Source organism: Neopsephotus bourkii, unplaced genomic scaffold, assembly GCF_033783945.1.
Source record: "Neopsephotus bourkii isolate Nb327-2 ecotype Australia unplaced genomic scaffold, CSIRO-AGI_Nbou_v1 NB_1760, whole genome shotgun sequence".
Lineage (NCBI taxonomy): Eukaryota > Metazoa > Chordata > Aves > Psittaciformes > Psittacidae > Neopsephotus > Neopsephotus bourkii.
This window is the reverse complement of record NW_026902234.1, coordinates 1,802,326-1,819,742: the sequence shown is the minus strand read 5'-3', so window position 1 is coordinate 1,819,742 and position 17,417 is coordinate 1,802,326. Positions and strand designations below refer to the sequence as shown.

General features: G+C 42.2%; 1 protein-coding gene across 1 annotated transcript in view; it reads right to left on the bottom strand.

The window, feature by feature from the left end:
- The window catches only part of GABRB3 (gamma-aminobutyric acid type A receptor subunit beta3), a 113,311-nt gene extending 96,402 nt beyond the window's left edge, over window positions 1–16,909 (bottom strand). Inside the window, exons 1-3 of the mRNA XM_061377824.1 lie at window positions 16,488–16,909; window positions 16,242–16,333; window positions 16,016–16,083 (exon numbers count right to left, since the gene is read on the bottom strand). Of these exons, the coding sequence (XP_061233808.1) occupies window positions 16,016–16,083; window positions 16,242–16,333; window positions 16,488–16,567 (240 nt within the window). The 5' untranslated portion in view covers window positions 16,568–16,909. The remainder of the gene's footprint in view (window positions 1–16,015; window positions 16,084–16,241; window positions 16,334–16,487) is intronic.
- Window positions 16,910–17,417: the final 508 nt, after the last annotated feature.

The following is a 17,417-nucleotide window of genomic DNA, read 5'->3' as shown; positions in this document are numbered from 1 at the left end:
TGCATCACAGAAAGGCTCTAATGGTGTCAAGGAGGAAAAGTGTAGGGTGATGGTGTCCACAGAGCTGGCCACTGCACCCAAAAGGGACAACCTGCCAGGGCAGCATCAGCTATGGGTCTGGGGCTTGTTGATCTCTAGTCATGCATTTCCTTCAGAAAAAAAAATTCTTTGGGAAAAGCTGAACAGCAAACATCACTGGAGCCGTTTGTCACAAAAAAACTGTGGGGAGTTTTCACCAGCTCTGAATTCCTGCTGAGAATTCACCTTTGTTTAAAAGTTCAATAGGAATGGCTTAGTGAGGATGTTTAATAAGGCTCAATGCAGAACAGCCAGTACATCTGGTACAAAAAAAAAACCCTGAATTTATTAGGCCTACAGGTCAATATATAAATTTCTCAGAGACTCCATGGCTATGTCTCTAGTAGTGAATTAACTATGACTAGAATATTAAACATATACTCTGGCACTGAGGCTACGTGGCAAGAACATCTCTAGTCTGCACTATGAGACTTTTTCACCCTCCAAAAAGGGATGGCTGTATGCTAACTGGGTATCAGAAGTGTCTTCAGCCTGTGCAGGCTTCTGAACAGTGCCTGGGAAGCCTCTGAGGAAGCACCAGCTGGCAGGGTCTGAAGTCACCCCACGAAGCACTCCAAGAATTTATTGGTAAGGTTGGTTGGACCTGCAGCACTCAGCAACGCTTTCCAGAACTGTAGTGAAGTAGCCTATTGGCAGCAATGTCTGTGTGTGCATCCCTTCCTTTTTTGTGTAAGTCAAGAGAAGGAGCTGAAGGTCATGGTGGGACACTATAAGAAACACAGACACAGGCACACAAGCACACAAATGCAGGTCAAATTTGGTTTGGTTCCTTGGGATATTTCTTCATAGTCTGGCAGTAACTGTTGAACTGTCAAGTCTCTAATTTTGGGATGCACACTAACTGTAAATGATGCTGAGCATCTGGAGATTAGTGAATAATGAATAAAACTTTTTTTCTCCCTTTTATCAGTGTCTAATGCTCTACTTAGTTTGTTTATACCCATGAAGGGAAACCAAGAAAAAAATGGTGTTGGACCTTCTGGTAGATCCTATACACTGAGTTGAACAAACTTTCTTATTCAGATTTCTGTTATTTTTCACTGGGAGTTTTGCTAGAAAAGAATTAAGAAAATGTTGCTCTGTCAATGTAGTGATCAGATCTTCATCAGATAGAGCTTACAGTCAGAGCAGCTGAAGGGGAAAATCGGAAGTTGTCTTAAATCACCATCTTGTTCCTCTGACCTCTCAAACTGGCCAGACAGAGCCAGCTCCCAGCATGAACAGCAGCAAAGCAAGGACTACAGAAATGCAGTGCTGGCCGAGTCGTGCAAGTGTCAAACAGACCCTGTTACACACAGATTCTGTCCCCTGTTCATCCTGATAAGGTTCTCTCCATATCCCACCTAGAAATGGTGTATTAGCTCTAGGGAGGTATTCCTAACATTGTGCTCAAAGAGAATCCTCAGCTTCTTACTCACTGAGGCAACAGCCAACAGGTAGACTCCAGAAAAGTATCAGTTATTTTCTACACCTCTGGATTAAAAAAGTCTTTTCATACACAAAACATACAGTACAACACTAGACGATGTATCAGCAGGAATCATGACCGACATTACAGTTGTTGGCCACTAAAGAGAACACTTAGTTAACAACAACAAAGATAAGCCCGAGAGTGATTAATGCACAAGTGCAAGGTTTACCAACACATCAGCCTCTGAGAGCTCCAGCCAATATTCTTGTAAAGCTAAAGAGTAAGTAATACCATTTCCAACTGTATGAAGATGTTGAACTGAATACCAGCCACAGCTCTGCTGTGTGTTTTGATGCTTTTAGAAACAAGGAGAGAGTAGAACAAGACCTGAAATTTGTACAAATCATGGGATGATCAACAGAATTGATGTCTGAAAAGAAATTTTTCAAAGAAATTAAGATTCAAAGTATTTTTGGAATTTAGTCTTGTAAATGCATATAACTCTTCTGCTGCTTTTAACACACTCTCCAATATTCACAATGTATTCCTAGTTTTTCAGGGAATATACACAGGATGGAAGGCATGGCCACTTCTCTCCCTTCAAAGCACCTAGAAATTTAGGCTGCGATAACTAGCTGTTTAAAAACTCTGGCCTTGGCATGAAGATCTGCATGTCTGTAGCTTTTGAGCCATCCTATGAAGACACAATGGGACAAGCTGACAGTCAGAATATTGGCATTACTGCTGGAATTGCTTTGCTTTTGCCAGTCTGTGTGACAGCTGACAGAGGATGGAATGAAACCTCTTCCCTTTCTCACCACTGAAAATGCATCACTGCATGTAATAGCCAAATTTGACCCTGTATTTAGGAAGGAAAGGGGAAGGGAAATGCATTTCTCAGAAGCCTGATATGATGTAATCAGAATAATCTCCCCTGGAGTTTTTTCAGTCAATCAATAAGTGTCTTGAAGGAATACTGAATACATGTTTTTGATCACACGGAGACCGAAGCTCCTTCTAAGTAACTGTGTATTTACCAATGGTTTTTGTGAAAAATAATAAACATGCTCTGTCCCTGCTGAGCAAAGATAACCAAATAAAATCGAACTTTCACTTCACTACAATCTTACAGTAATCTAAAAATTGAACAATTCCACTCTCCACCCATCTTCCTTCCCTGTGTGAACAATTCCACTCTCACCCCATCTTCCTTCCCTGTGTTCTCTAACTCCATTAGAAACAGTCACAGTTTATCGTATGCCTCACTACAGCAAAAGCACAGGTTGAAGTAAACTGGAGGCCTTTTTTTGCAAACGTCTTGTCCCTAAAGTCTTTTAAAATTTGACCTTTCTTATATTTATTTATACAGCACAGAAGTCTGCTGTTCAAGTCAAAATAAAGAAACAAGTAAGACATAGCATAACAATATCCGTAAAAATAAGCACTTTCTGTTTTCAACAAATTAACATGCCTGTACTGACAGCCATGCCACACTAGTAGAAAAGGACACACAGAAAAGGATTTGGAGCTGAGTGTTGAGCAGAGTAGGGTAGCCAGCTGTAGGCAAGGGCGTCTTGAAGAATATGAGAAAGCCTAACTGGCAATGGGCTGGTTGTGCTGAAGAACTGATGAAAAATTATCATACTGCTGACAAAAAGATGACTGAAGAGTAACTGACAAGAAGATTCAGCAACAGACAACCGTGAGGAAAAGATGAAAATATACTAGTTGTCTCAGTAGAAGCTAGGACAAAATCTGGTTGCAGTGAAAGATGACTACAATTCAATGACAGATTGAAAAGTAACCCTGACACTTTCATCCTTTGATTGCCTTCATCATCATTACATCTACTCAGTTCCTCACACCCATTATTTCCATATATCTGAAGATTTATCACTCATCTCTGAAAGGTAGTGTTTCATTTTGTGTCCTCTAGAAGCAATTAACTAAATCCATCTTCTGAATCTTCAATACTGTTACTGCACCATTGCTGTGTCTTAATCGAATTCCTCAGATGTGATCTGCCATTAAGTACAGATTCATCGCAACATTTTATTTCAGGTTTGATTTGCTTTTATTATCATGAAGGAGGTCACAATAACATATCAATGTGTAAGACACATATAGGATTCAACAATGCTACATATAGCAAGGTGCAGATGGCATTCAATATAGCTCTGTAAATGCTACAATCAAACAATATATAGTGCTGTAAAGAACTTCAAAACTCATTTATTACCATGCTTTGTAGCAGCAAGCTACAATGTTTTCAGGGAGAGGGAGGCATCTGGTTTTCCCACAACAGTTTGTTGTTTGTTTTGGGTTTGTTGGTTTATTTTATAGACTAAGTACCTTAGGAAAAAGACTAGAAAGGTAACAATGAGAAAAATGCAGCCTCCTGCTTTGGGGAACAATAGATGTGAATAATCAAGAGTCCAGACAGAAGACAAAGAAAAATTGAGACAGATTCCTACAGGAGCCTCATGAGATTTGGTCACTTTCTTCAGCTAATAAAAAAAAAAAAAAATCATTCAGGAATTTTTAGGGAAAAGTAGTAACAGACGATTATGACTTCTGTCACAACGACAGCTGTTCAGTGAGCACCAGCAGCCAAATTAATAGGTATACTTACATTTGAGTGGAATAATTCTTTTTCAGTTAAACCACTTTTCACATATAGAAACCTTTGTGGCAGCAGGTTACTAAATGACATTATTCATGTGTCTCTGTGGGTAAATTAGAGAAATATAAGGTAAGACTATAAATGAGATCCTTTTAGATGTGACTAATTAAAGGGGTAACACCATGAGTGTTAAGGTTACATTATTTCTTTAGGAAGGTAAACAAAAGGAGTCTTCTTCAGAGGTTTTTTTTTTGTTGTTTTTTTTAATGTAAAGATAAAAAGATACTTTACTGATGCAAACTTCTGGCTCTCCTTTCCAAATTACAGCATCAGCATCCGATTCAAAAGGCACCTAACACCACCTAAATGGGTATGCCGGGAAAGACGTACAGTATCAAACTTGATGCAGTACTTTACAGTCAGGTTAATAATACATGAGCATGCGACTAATGTGGGTCTACTGGAAAGATAAGCTGATCAACTATCTTAAATGCATTTTCTAATTCACTGCCCATTTTTTATTACTTTTTTTTTTTCCCTGTCCATTTAAGTGGGAGGGTTTATAAGAAGAATTGTAGACAGATAACATTTTAAAAATAGCTAATCTATTCCCAAGCTAACTCAACTCAAAATAATTGAAGAAATGCCAAAGGAGACACCATTTTTTTATTAAAAGGAAATAAAATATTTCTCTTAATTACTCAATTCTCATTCATCACACACACAGCTACTGTTGACTACTTTTCTTTATGTTCCATAAGTCCTCACCACCCAAGGACAACTTGCTTTCTCTGTCACATGAGGTGAAGGTGAAGTTCAGTCCACCTCATCTAGGCAATTAACTTCCACCTACGTTCTAGGTACCTAACAAAGGCTGCTTAGAGGACTGGTACTTTCTTTAGTTTGTTTTCATGAAGAACTCTGGAAGTCCCCCACAGAACAACTATCCTCTACCTAAAATGTCACGAACAACATCTGCATCTCAATTTAAGTGCATGTTAACTGCCCAGTGCAGCTGGCTCAGATGCCAACTCAAGCTCCTTCTTCTCTTCATCAGTAGCCGTCGCTAAACTACCAGAGCTTTCTGCTCTGCTTAACACGCAGCTTTCAAACTTTGGGGGAAGTCAGTCAATAGCTATGATGACAAGCAAGACCAAGAGAGAGAGCTCATCCCTGAAAAACAAGTTTGCAACAGCAGTTTCCCCAACGTGCAGAGAATATTTGTCCACCTATTTTCTCTAGAGAAACAAAGAGCTCTCAGAGCAGAACACAGTCAAGAGGACAGGAAGGTAGTATTCATTTCACCTACTGCCAGGAGCAAAACAGACGGGCATTCTGCCCATGCCATGCTCCCTGTACAGAGAATGGAAAGAAACAAGCCCTCTATGAGTTACGTTCTAATACAGGTACTGCCATTCAGATCGGATGCATTCCCTCTGGAGTCACAGCTCTCCCCTTAGAAAAGGTGATGACATAACTTCACTTGGATGCAGTAAGTTGAACTTTTTGGATATACCTAGCCTAGCAAATAAAGTGAGACAGGTAGCTTTCTGGTCCAAAGGACACGTGGTATGACATGGTGTGCCATGGCACAGCTTGTTTCTACCTACATTAACTCATTTCACAGCAAAAGTAGCTGCATTCTAGCTGCCTACTGGGAATGGACGTGGCATGTGCTAACCTCCAGAGTACCCAAGGATCACCTAGGAAAATGCTGAGCCGAACCCATGCTAATGATTAACATACAACTGGTGCATGCCTGAGCTCAGGTGCCATGCTCTAAGCACAGAAGTCTTGACATTCTACAGATCATCAAGAGCATCACAGTCCATAAATCTAGCAGATGCATAGATTATGGGTCCTTTAGAAAAGAAAATTGAGGGTCATATCTAATTTCCAAGTCCTATATGAAGCTCCAGTCAGTCTGGGAGATGTTTTAGTCATCCAAATAGAAAGCCTATTTTACATGACTGGAAAACGCTTGGAAAGGCCAAGTATTGCTATCTGAAGAACCTAGGAGGTCAGAAGCTGAAACAAACCACTGCTGGTGCAGAAAAACACAGACATGTCATTATGTTATATTACAAAGAAAGGTCTAAGTTCACTTTTTGGATCTTTAATGAATAAAGAGGCTTAACTGCATTACTCAGTAATCCCATCTTGACTTGGTGTATTTCAGAATTCAGAATTCAAATGCATGTTTGTACTGTCTATTATTTTCAACTTCAAAATTTCTGTGCATATTAAGAGACACAGTGTCATCAGAAACCACCAAGAAAAATAGCTATATGCTTGACTCTTTCAACCTATTTCATCACTGAAATATATGAGAGGGGCTCAGCTTCCCTGCATAGCCAAGCTCAGCTGCTACAAGGGGAAACCCTCAGCTCTGATTCTGTACCAGCTCAGTTCCAAAGACCTGCCCAGTGAAGCTCATGGTGTGTGAATTGGATTACAACTCAACATTAGACATTATAACTAAGCAATGAGCTCAATTGCTACGCCCATTATGGGCAAGTAACCACCTGAATGGGACATGTTAAAATATCCCTTGTGGTGAGGAAATAACTATGTGTGACTCAAAGGAATGAAGCTGCTCCTTTTAAGTAACTTTAGGGTTAACAGACAAGCAGAGTGTAATAGTGGGGCTAACTTATATCTCAATTAAAAGAACAAGGGATGTCCTATTTCTAATCACATGGATTTGAGCTTGCTTTTAAAGGTTATCTTCTCTGTCCTACATGTGTTTCTAATCAGGACTCACACAAAGCCTACCTGAAAAACCTTCCATAATTCAAACCGCATACAAAATTTTACATGCATTAACCTACTGGGTAGCATTACTTACTGCTGCTAAAGATCAACTGTGTATCAACTCTTCTATTTACCTGTGAAAAGGCAGGTTAAGGAGGAACAATACGTGGAATTCGTTCATCCCAAAATTAGCTAAAAACTGCTCATTTATCCTAGGTCAGCCAACTCCTCTCATTGTCTTCTCAATCCCCTTACCTTGTTAGCACTTCTAGATGTGCGCTTCTGGAGGGCCAGTCATCCTTACTGTTTTAAATACCTGCCTTATAGAAGCCCTTCCCTCTTTTAAGGGGAGATGATTATCAGCGCTGGCTGGATGCTGGTCATACGCTGGATAACCTATTTAAAGCTTGAAAAACAAGTCATATTCAAGGACCTAACTCCCACTGATACAACAATCCTGTACGGAGCTCTGTAATGACATAACTTTACAGCTTCCAGAAGCTGTACTAACTGCACCAGAAGTACCTCTCGCATCTCTGCAGAGTGCTGTATTGTGCCATGGAGACATGCCCATGAACTAATGAAAATTCAACACTCATATTAGTATAAAGAAAAAAAGTCATTAAGTGCTATTGAACTGCCAATTATCCAGTGTAACTGCAGACCTCCCAGCACAGCTGTTTTACCTTCCCTCTCTGCTGTATGCAATATTACATTCATATTGCAGGTTACATTATCACAGCAACCTGTAACTGGTTCCTAACTGCTGAGAGAACAAATTATTTTGCCAAAATTATCGGCTCAAATCCGTAATAGTGAATAATGAATTAGACATGCCTAGACTTGGGGATTTTTTCCTTGCAATATCTGTAGTTATGAGGATCTGTGAAATTCAATTACAAATATTAAATGAACTCTCCTTTTGAAATGATTCTTCTCTCAGCTATTTTTTATGACTCCGTGTCATAGGGGAGGAAAAAAGAAAGTTTGTCCTGGATAAGCTAAAACCCCTAACGGTAGCTAAATATTACTCAACCTCTCCCACTGAAAGTTTTTATTACCCTTCAGTATTAATGGATTGCACTTGGTACTGCCCAAGTTTAAATACTTTATATAATCACATCTCTATTAAAATGAAAATTGTGGGGAAAAGTGTATCATTACTAAATGATCCCAATGCTCTGGTGACACATGATCAAAAAGTACTCTCTCAAAGAGTCTTGAGATACAGGAAGTCTGAAGTCACAAACCATGGGAGGCTTCAAGAGTACACTAGAGAGCTATTAACACGTTTATTTCATTCTTCCCTATTAGCCAGTATGAGAGTCAGGACACTTGGCTGGGCAGACCTGTGTCTGTATGTTGTCTTCTGTGAAACATAAGATTGTCTGACATGCCTTTATCATATTGATGAGCTTTCTGTATGACTAAAGACATCGAATTACCTGAATAAGCACTCAGTGCATGGATAGAAACCTTCATATAACTCTTTGCTTCCTCTCTTCTTCAAAGGAATGGGAAAAATTGCTAGGCATGGAGTAGGTATAAATCCATAAAGTTTCTGTAAATCTTCCACTCATATATACCTTAAATTACTGTCCTTCTTCATTATGTGGGCATGGTGAAAGGTTGTTGACAAAAGTAAAAATTTCCTTATGCACAGAAGTTCCATGCACAGAAGTCCTGACCTTGTACTCTACAACTCTTGTATTTTTTTTTTTATGACCAGTGTATTTGAAAGGACATACATGCAATGCCTGTTGCAATCAGTGCAGGGATACCAAGAACATGATGAAGAGAGACACATAATGTTGGCAGCTTATGACATCTCACATGGTATGGCATATCCTTGTTACACTGGCATGTATTATAAATGATCTACAGGAAACTCCTCATCTTCTGCAGCATCAGCATGAGACAAGCAGCGACACCTGAAACCACACCAAGACACACTTGCGTGTACAACTCAGGGGAGGACTGACAAAAACAGTGATTAAATCAGAGCACAGATTCACAGAAATACAGTGCTGGAAAAGTTCCAAAAGCGCCAGCTAGCCCAGCTTCTCCAGAAACAAGAGCAACAACATTGGAAGAGGTATTTTTCTGGTCTCTTCTTGAAAACCTGCAACAAAGGAGATGCTATGACGCTGTAGCTAGCTGAAAACTAATTTGAAATCAAGTAATTAATTTATTCAAGTTTTATTTGAACTGGTTCTAAACAGCAGCTGATCATCCTTCTCTCACCACCAGCTTCCCACATATTGGGAAATTTATGTCCTCCCTCCATCCCATTTTTCAGTGCTAAACAAAACCATTTACTTCAATATAGAATCATAGAATAGTTAGGGTTGGAAAGGACCTTAAGATCATCAAGTTCCAACCCCCCCCACATCACCACATACACCCCGTTTTCTAATTATTTTAATTAGAAACATTTGTTTCCCTTCCTTACACCTCCTGTTCACTTCCATCTCCCTGAAAGCCAGCACGAAAACACAGGACACAGCATTCCTCCACAGCCGTCACTAACGGCGGACAGAGAAACCCCCATGTCTTTTGAAGGACACCTCTATTTATGTACTCAAGAGTAAACTTGAACCTTTTTCACTTGTATTGCACCTGCGACCTGGATTAACTTGCATTGCTTTAGACTCTGGTCCAGTAAAACCTCTGTATTCTTTTTTTCTGCACTGTTGCTTAGGCAATCCTGTATCATTATAAATAGCGGATTCTACCTTCCTCACAAAATGCGGCTGCCCCTTCTTAGGGCCATTCCTCTAATTTGTAAATATAATTTTGAATTCCCTTTTTGTCCCCTGAAATATATGCAGTTATTCCAGATTTATGTCATCACAGATTGTATCTATTTCATCATCCAAGACCAGACAATTCAATGCTGGCAGCTGGAGTTGGCTTTTTAAAAGCCTACTACCACCTCCCAGCAACATTAACTACCTTTTTGTCTCTACATAAGCAGGTATTTCTTCCCCTTCACAGCTGCTGCTTTCCTCTGTGGATAAGCAGAAGCTTGTCATCAATTCCCCTGGTCAAACAGGAGTCATTCTTCTGTCATGCTGCCTGCTACTAGCACTTCTCTCACTCTGTCAATGGGAACTATGAAACATGACAGGAATGGAGAGACAGAGTGAGGCAGGCTGGGGGAGTTCATGGGTCCTGTCCTGAGGAAGAAAAATGAATGGGGCTGAGACAGAGGATTAGAAGAAAGGATGCTTTGGTTGCCATCTGGCAACTAGAGAGAAGGTAACCTGCTAAGATACAACTGTCTTCCAGGAGCAGTAACTGTTGCTGCCATCTCTTAGTGGATGGATGCTGGCCCATCACCAGCACAGTGATAGCATGCTTTGAGGGACTATGTCGGCCTCAGGAGATGGATGCTTCCCTGCTTGGGCAGCATTTATTTCTTCTTCTTCCCTTTTTTTTCCCCTTATATTATCTATCAAACATATACATAAATATATATACACAGATGAAATTATTTATATGGTGTCTCTGCACTATTTAGCGTGATCTACTATTCTCCCTATGTACACCAAATTATAAAATATATAAAAGCAAAAAATCAGCAATCTATTTTATACTCTTGCGATTTGTGCACACATGAATCTTCTAGGCAGAAAACTTGTGCTTGCAATAAAAACGATTATGTAATCACTCTATTAGTACAACTCGTTTAATTTCTTCATCTGAATCTTCAAAGCAAAGTATGTCACAAAGCAGTTAATTCCTGCACGAGGTAACTTTGAGATTCTGTTACTTCGAGATTCTGTTTGCCAACTATTTAGAAAGTAGCTGTTTATGACAGGAAATATAAGCTACATTTATGATAGAAAACAGGTTACATTTCTCTGTGTCTTGCTACATCTATTCAAAGACTAACCAAGATATTTTGACTCTCTTCACAGCCCTTCAGGAATGATGGACACCTCCTAGAAGGATGGATCCTTCCATCTTAAAAACAAAACAGGACCAAAAACAGAAACAAAGAAACACAACAACAAAAACACAAAGCACAAAAGGTCTACATGATGTCTAAGATACATCTTACAAACTAGTGCCTGCCTGCTTCTGATTCAGGAGGAAGCCTGGAGGATGAGCTTTGGCCAGAAACCTAGAGAACAATTCACTTACCCACTTACCTAAGTAAGGGTGTCTGGTGCCATTCTGGATGTCCTGGATTATGCAAGACCCCTGCATATGGCTGATAGGTACAGCACAGTATCTATGGGTGTACCCTATCCTTCTGAAGAGGCAGCCTGAGTTCAAACAGGATACCTTGAGGCACCTAAAATATCTAAGAAGCACTATTAAAGTGTGTTCTTTAACACAAATAGCTCTCTGGGCTCCACCACCTCTACTCACAAGAGTAAGTCAGTTGTTTAAACTTCAGGAGTTGATGTCATGTATAACACATGCACAAAGCACACAGACATGGCAGAGGACTCGAAAGAGATCTGTGACAACCTGGACTGGAAACTGTAGGGCACATACAACATGATGAAACAAAAATGACAATAGACACCTTTGCCTAAGCCACCACATTCTGTTCCAGATTTCTGTTAACCATGGTTTTAGAATTTAGCAATCCAGCTCTCATTTGGTCATCTAATTGCATACATCTCAATTTACATAAACCGACTCTCACCCCATTTTTCACACATCTAAAGTGAGATGTGAGAAGGTTCTGCACCTTCAGTACTTCAAGTGAAGTATGAATTAATTCACCTAAGAGTAATTATCTATGCATTGCTACCTAAGGAATAGTAGATGATATTTGCTCACAGTGAGTAAGAACTTCTGTTGACCTTAAAGCAGCAAATAAAACAGTTTGTCAGATAGATGTCAAAATTGCTTTGAAAATCAGCAGGCACACAATGCAGTCCATATGCATACTTGCAGCTTTATAATGGAACATATGTAAAAATAAAAAATTACAGTGTTAGCATAGAACAGATTACATCTTTTTCAGAAACAACAACTCATAAGTTTTATGGTCTGACTATATGTCAACCTAATTTTCTGCTTACAGTGTTCTCAAAACAGCAGGATGACTATATGGCCAATGATGCCTCCTGAGTTTTGCTGGGTTTATTGAAATTAGAGGCTGAAAAACCCTGGATGAGCAGCTCTGAAGTCCCCTCTATACTCATATACTCAAAGAGAATATAGTCAGCACTTCAGAGAGCAGTAGCACAAGTTTGCTGTCTTTCAGGAGACCATACTATTCTCTGCAAAACATTATATCTAAGGAGAAAGGTTCATATTTTAACTGATCCCCTTGTCTTTTTCTATCCACTTTATAGCATTACCTTCCATAAACTAGAAAACACATCCTAAAATGACTGCAAAATGAAAGCACAGCACCTTAGTCTTACAGCTATAATGATGAGTTTAAAAAGGAGGTTATTTGGAGATTCAGTGTATTGATTATTTAACTAACTAAGGATGAAAAGCTACAGGATTATTTGGGTTCTTCAGAATTATATGTGTGGAACTAACACGTTTGATTCACAGACCAAATATTGAACAAGAATCAGATTATAAAAAAAAACAAAAAACAAACCACAAATTGTGGATATAGTCTGATCAGAAGTAGGTTGACAGACTAGTAAAAAGCACAAGAACTATTTATTTTTCCATTCACGTTGTCTAAGCAAAACATGCCTCTAAAACACAGGAAGTGCAGAACACAGTCAACCAAATCATGTAAAATGATAAATTATAACACTAAATTATTGAAATCTGACAACAGTAATCTTTCATACTCTTTATTTGTAAGATGACCTACAGTATTTTCTCAGTATTATGTCTGTCATTATTGATTAGTATTTTGTTTGGAGATGCACGTTATAGCAGTTTGAAATGCAATTATTGGAAGCATGCACAAAAATAGGTAGGTACTTAAGTACTAAATTACAGATATGATTTGTGAAATAGGCAAATAATAACGGGAAAGCATGCACAGGGAAATAAAGCACATGTGGTGATACACATACATATATCAATATATATTTGTACAGGACATTAACAGATTGCAGCCCTTCCTTGAACAATGCACTTCTTAGATGCAACTTCATTAATTAATTCTTGCTACCATAACTCAAAAGTATAAATATCAAAGCACGGTATTTTTACTTAAAAAATGTTTAGTCTTTTCAGTATGATGTAAATAGTATAGTAGAGTAACACTTTCAACAATGATAATCAATATTTTCAAGATGTTATGTGATCAAATAGAAACTGCTTGCTTAAAACTTTTCAATAAAACAATTACATGCTGTGCAGTCCTGATACTTGCATCAGTCATCCTGATCCAGCTTAGCATTTCATCATCAAAAGCAAGAAAAATGTTAACTGGTCCACGTAACCTGAGGAAGGGGCACGTTACTGTTCAATAAGTATTCTGAAAAATAGCTACAGGTAGCCTTGATGTAAGAAGACCAAAAGATTTTTAATAATTTTTAACAGAAATACTAAAAATACACAAATTTTTGAAGTGCTGGAAAGCCAGATGAGTAACTAGTAACTGAAGATTCATAGAGGAATACATTATATGCAAGCCTACAGTTTGATTAAGAATAGAAAAGAATATGATATAAGCCGTAATCCTTGTTACAAAGAATTCCCATCATATCACTGAAAGCTACATTTCAGGCTGCCTAGAAAGCAGTATAATAAAACTTGCTGTAATAACTTTTTATTTATATTCATAACATTGAAGAATGTTAATTCCCTGGTTATTTTCTTTCTGATATAGAGACGAATTTTAACAAGCTAATTTATAAAAGGTTACACAAATGTCTAGTTTTAAATCAAAGAAATTAATGTCCATACTACCGCAGTTCATCTTTTGCAAAAAGAATATGCCAAAAGATTAAAAGTTTTGTTGGTAACCAGCATTAAGTTCAACAGCAATGCCTTAGGTCTTCAGACTGTGACTTTCTTCTCCCCTCCACATTACTATCATTACTATCACTATATTACTATTACTTCAGTAATCTTGAATAGCTCCTTCTGATCATTCTCATTCACTGTTTCTTGATATTTGCTCAAGTATCTGCAGATCAGTAGGAAGTTACCTAAAATAAGTGGAAGTAATCAGCTTGGGTGGTACTTGTGCTTAATCAAAGATTACTTCTTTCACAGGGAGAAGATGCAAGTTCAGCTGAAACTCCAGTTGTAGTAAGGTGTTCCACATTCAGAAGCTCTTTCTACTCTTTTTTCCTGAAGCAAATTAATCCATGTTTTGCAACAGTACTTCAACATCTCCCTTCAGAAACACATATTTGTTTCTGTTGCAAGATCTATATTGATATTTTTCAGACTTTGCACTGCCCCATGAGAAGGCATAGGAAAACCCACTTCTTTACAGCTCTGCCAACTAACAGAAAAGAGCAGACACTTACTTGTGGAGCTGCTAGAAAATTCAGCAACTGGTACACTGTCTCACTGTCCGGAGTTAAAGGGATGGCACCCATCCTCTTGAGGAGTTCCTGTATCATTCAAGATCTAATTACCCAATCCAGCAACATCACAAGTAGTGTAATTACTTACTTTTCTTTATAGCCCTGCTACAGTGGACTGGGCAAGTTGTTATTTAAAACTAACAGACTTTCCCACAGCTGGAGGAGGGGAAATAAAAAGGCCACAAAATGCAGGATACATCCCCTCATTATTTTTTTTTTTCTGTCCTCAGTCTGCCTTTGTCTGATATTTATTGCATTTCACATACACAAGGTGTTATATATTAATTTAATGTGCATTGAAAAGCTTCCCTAAGTCTGGAGCTTAGCCAAAGGTGGGGAAGGTGGCAGTGGGGATACTGAAGTCAGACTTTTTAATTACCCTTCAAAGACTCAGCTTCCATCTTTCTGAGAAGCAACCCTGCAGATACAGAAAAGCCTGTGGAATAGACGAGGTTTCCCCATAGCTGCCTGAATCTGCAGGAAGCCTAAAATAAACTCATATAATTAAGAACTGTCTTGTATATCCCTCCTGAATGAGTAAAGAGACAGAGTGACACTTTTAACTGCAAGCAGGTAACAGGTGTCTCTGTTAAAACCACTTCTTAAAAGATTGGAAGTAGAACAGAAGTTTCTATCTGAGAATTCTGGGTATAGTGGGAAACAGAAGGGGCAGGATTAATGAAGATACACGGATCATGCATAAAGCCAAGCTACGCCAGCTTGCAACACTGCACTGAAGGAGGGGTAGTGCAGTGTTAGTGTCATATTTATTGAAAGAGAGCTCAGCTTCCAAACGTGTAGATTATTACTCTTAATGCCATGAATGTAACTACAGCACTGCAGAGTAGGGGGGTCTTTTTTACCTCAGGTTTGCAAAACTAAGAATAGAAGGAAAAATCCGAGATACAGAGGGAAGGAGTAATTTGCTCAGGAACATGAAAAATCCACACCAGATTCAGGACTAGAACAGGAAACCTCAATTCTAGCTGCTCACCTCAAATCACCAAACTACACAGACGGGGAGACCGAAATGCAGAAACACACTAACACCCTTCTCCTCAGCGAACCCGGCAGCCCCGAACAGCATCACTTCGCGACGCAAAATTACAATTCCTCCGAGGTCCGCAGGCAATCGCGACTGCCGTAGACAGTAATTAATAAGCTCACACATGTCAGAGTTTATCCACCTACAAGCTGGCTTGGTGGGCATTTTTTCCCCGGAACAGCGCAAGGAGCGGAATGCTGCGGACAGCATTGATGCCACCCGCCCCGGGAACCCTGAGACCGCCTCCGCCAGCCCGCTCCGCGTCGCGTCCCGCCGGCTGCGAAACCGCGGCAGCTGCCGGGGGCCTGACGGAGCTCCAGAGAGCTCCAGGAGGAAGAACGGGAGGAAGAAGAAAAGGGGGGTGTCAGGCGGCCCGGCATCCCCAGGTTCGGCCGGACCAACCGCGCACACCCGCGGCAATGAGAGGGGGAAAGGGAAAGGGCGTCTCCGGGGAAATAAAGTTTTCAGGTAGAGAGGACAGCGTCCGCCGCACGGCGCAGCCCGGCCGCCGCCAGCCCAGGCGGCACTGACTTCGAGCGGAGGGAGGGACGAGGAACAGGCGGTAGCCCCGGCTCCGGCCGGGGCCTCCCGCTACTCACCATGTTGACTTCGGAAACCATGTCGATGCTGGCGATGTCTATGTTCATCCCCACGCAAACGGGCGGACCTGCGGGAAGATGACACTGTTACCCACGGCAGCTCCGTGACCTGGAGGCGAGAGGGGCCGCGGAAGCCGGGGCCACCGTGCGGGAATGACGGCGGACCGGGGGAGAGCAGGGGGGATGGGGGGTGCTCCGGGCGGTTAGCCCGGACAGGGCGACTCACCTCCGAAATCCGGACGGAGGCGGATGTCGTAGCCCTTCAACAATTTATCCACAGTTTCTTTCACGAAGGACATGTTGCCGGGATCGTTCACACTGTGGAGGCGAGAGAGACGGGGGGTGTCGAGTGGGGGAAGCAGAGGACGGGGCGCGCGGGGTCGGTGGCGATGGTAAGGCGCTTGAGGGGGGAGCATCAGCTTGCTCCCCTGCCGAAACGCACCCCGCGCTGCCGGGGAATGCTGGCTCCTACCTCTGGGCGCAGCAGACTACGGCTACCAGGACGGGAGCGGAGAAGATCCCGAAGATCCTGCCTCCTCCAAAGCCCCACATCCCTCCGCTCCGCGGTCCCTCCGAGCAGCAGCAGCAGCAGCCGCCGCCGCCGCGATCCGGCTGCCCAGGCTGCCACTGAGGAAGAGGCGGAGGCGACAGTTCCCGTTCTACTCCCACTTCGCCGTTCCCCCCCCCAATAGAAATCCCCCCACCCCCTGTCCCAACACCCCTGCCAGGCCCGCGGGAATAGCCCGCGCACCCGGCTGCGCCCACCCCGCGGCCGGACGCCGCCGAGCCCCGGAGGAAGCCGCCCTCCGCCGGAGCCCGGCCGCCTGCCTCCTCTCCGCCCGCTGTCCCCGTCCGCCGCCGCCCGCCCAGCTGCCTTCCCGCCAGCCGGGAGGGGAGGGGAGAGAAGATAAGGGGAGGAGAGGGAGGGAGGGCGCCGCCACCGTCCCTCCCGGCGGACACCCCGAGGACGGGCGGCATGGGCAGCGGGGCTTGTCGGGACCGGGCCGGCAGCAGCGGGCGGTGGCACCCCGGCACCACCTCGGGGCACGCCCGCCCCGCCGGCCACGGCACCGGCCCCGCGGCACCTGCCCTCGGGGGTACTCCCTCGCTGACCCCTCCCCGCAGCCGGCTCCTTCGGGAGGGTGAGGGGATCCCCGCGGTGGGAGCCCCACTGGAGCCCGGCCGCCGTCTCCTGCCCGTCTGCTTGCGCCGTACGGGATCACTGTGCCCACCTGCCCCAGGAAGCAGCGCCTAGGGGGAGGCCGCTGGGGCAGGAGAGGGAGGCGGGCTGGAAGCACTGGCACGAATCGCAAAGGGACAGGAAGCGTCCGCACCACGGCTGGGAGTCGGATGCGTGTTCAGGGCTGTGCCCGAGGCTCTCTTCAACACTGCCTGTGAGGAT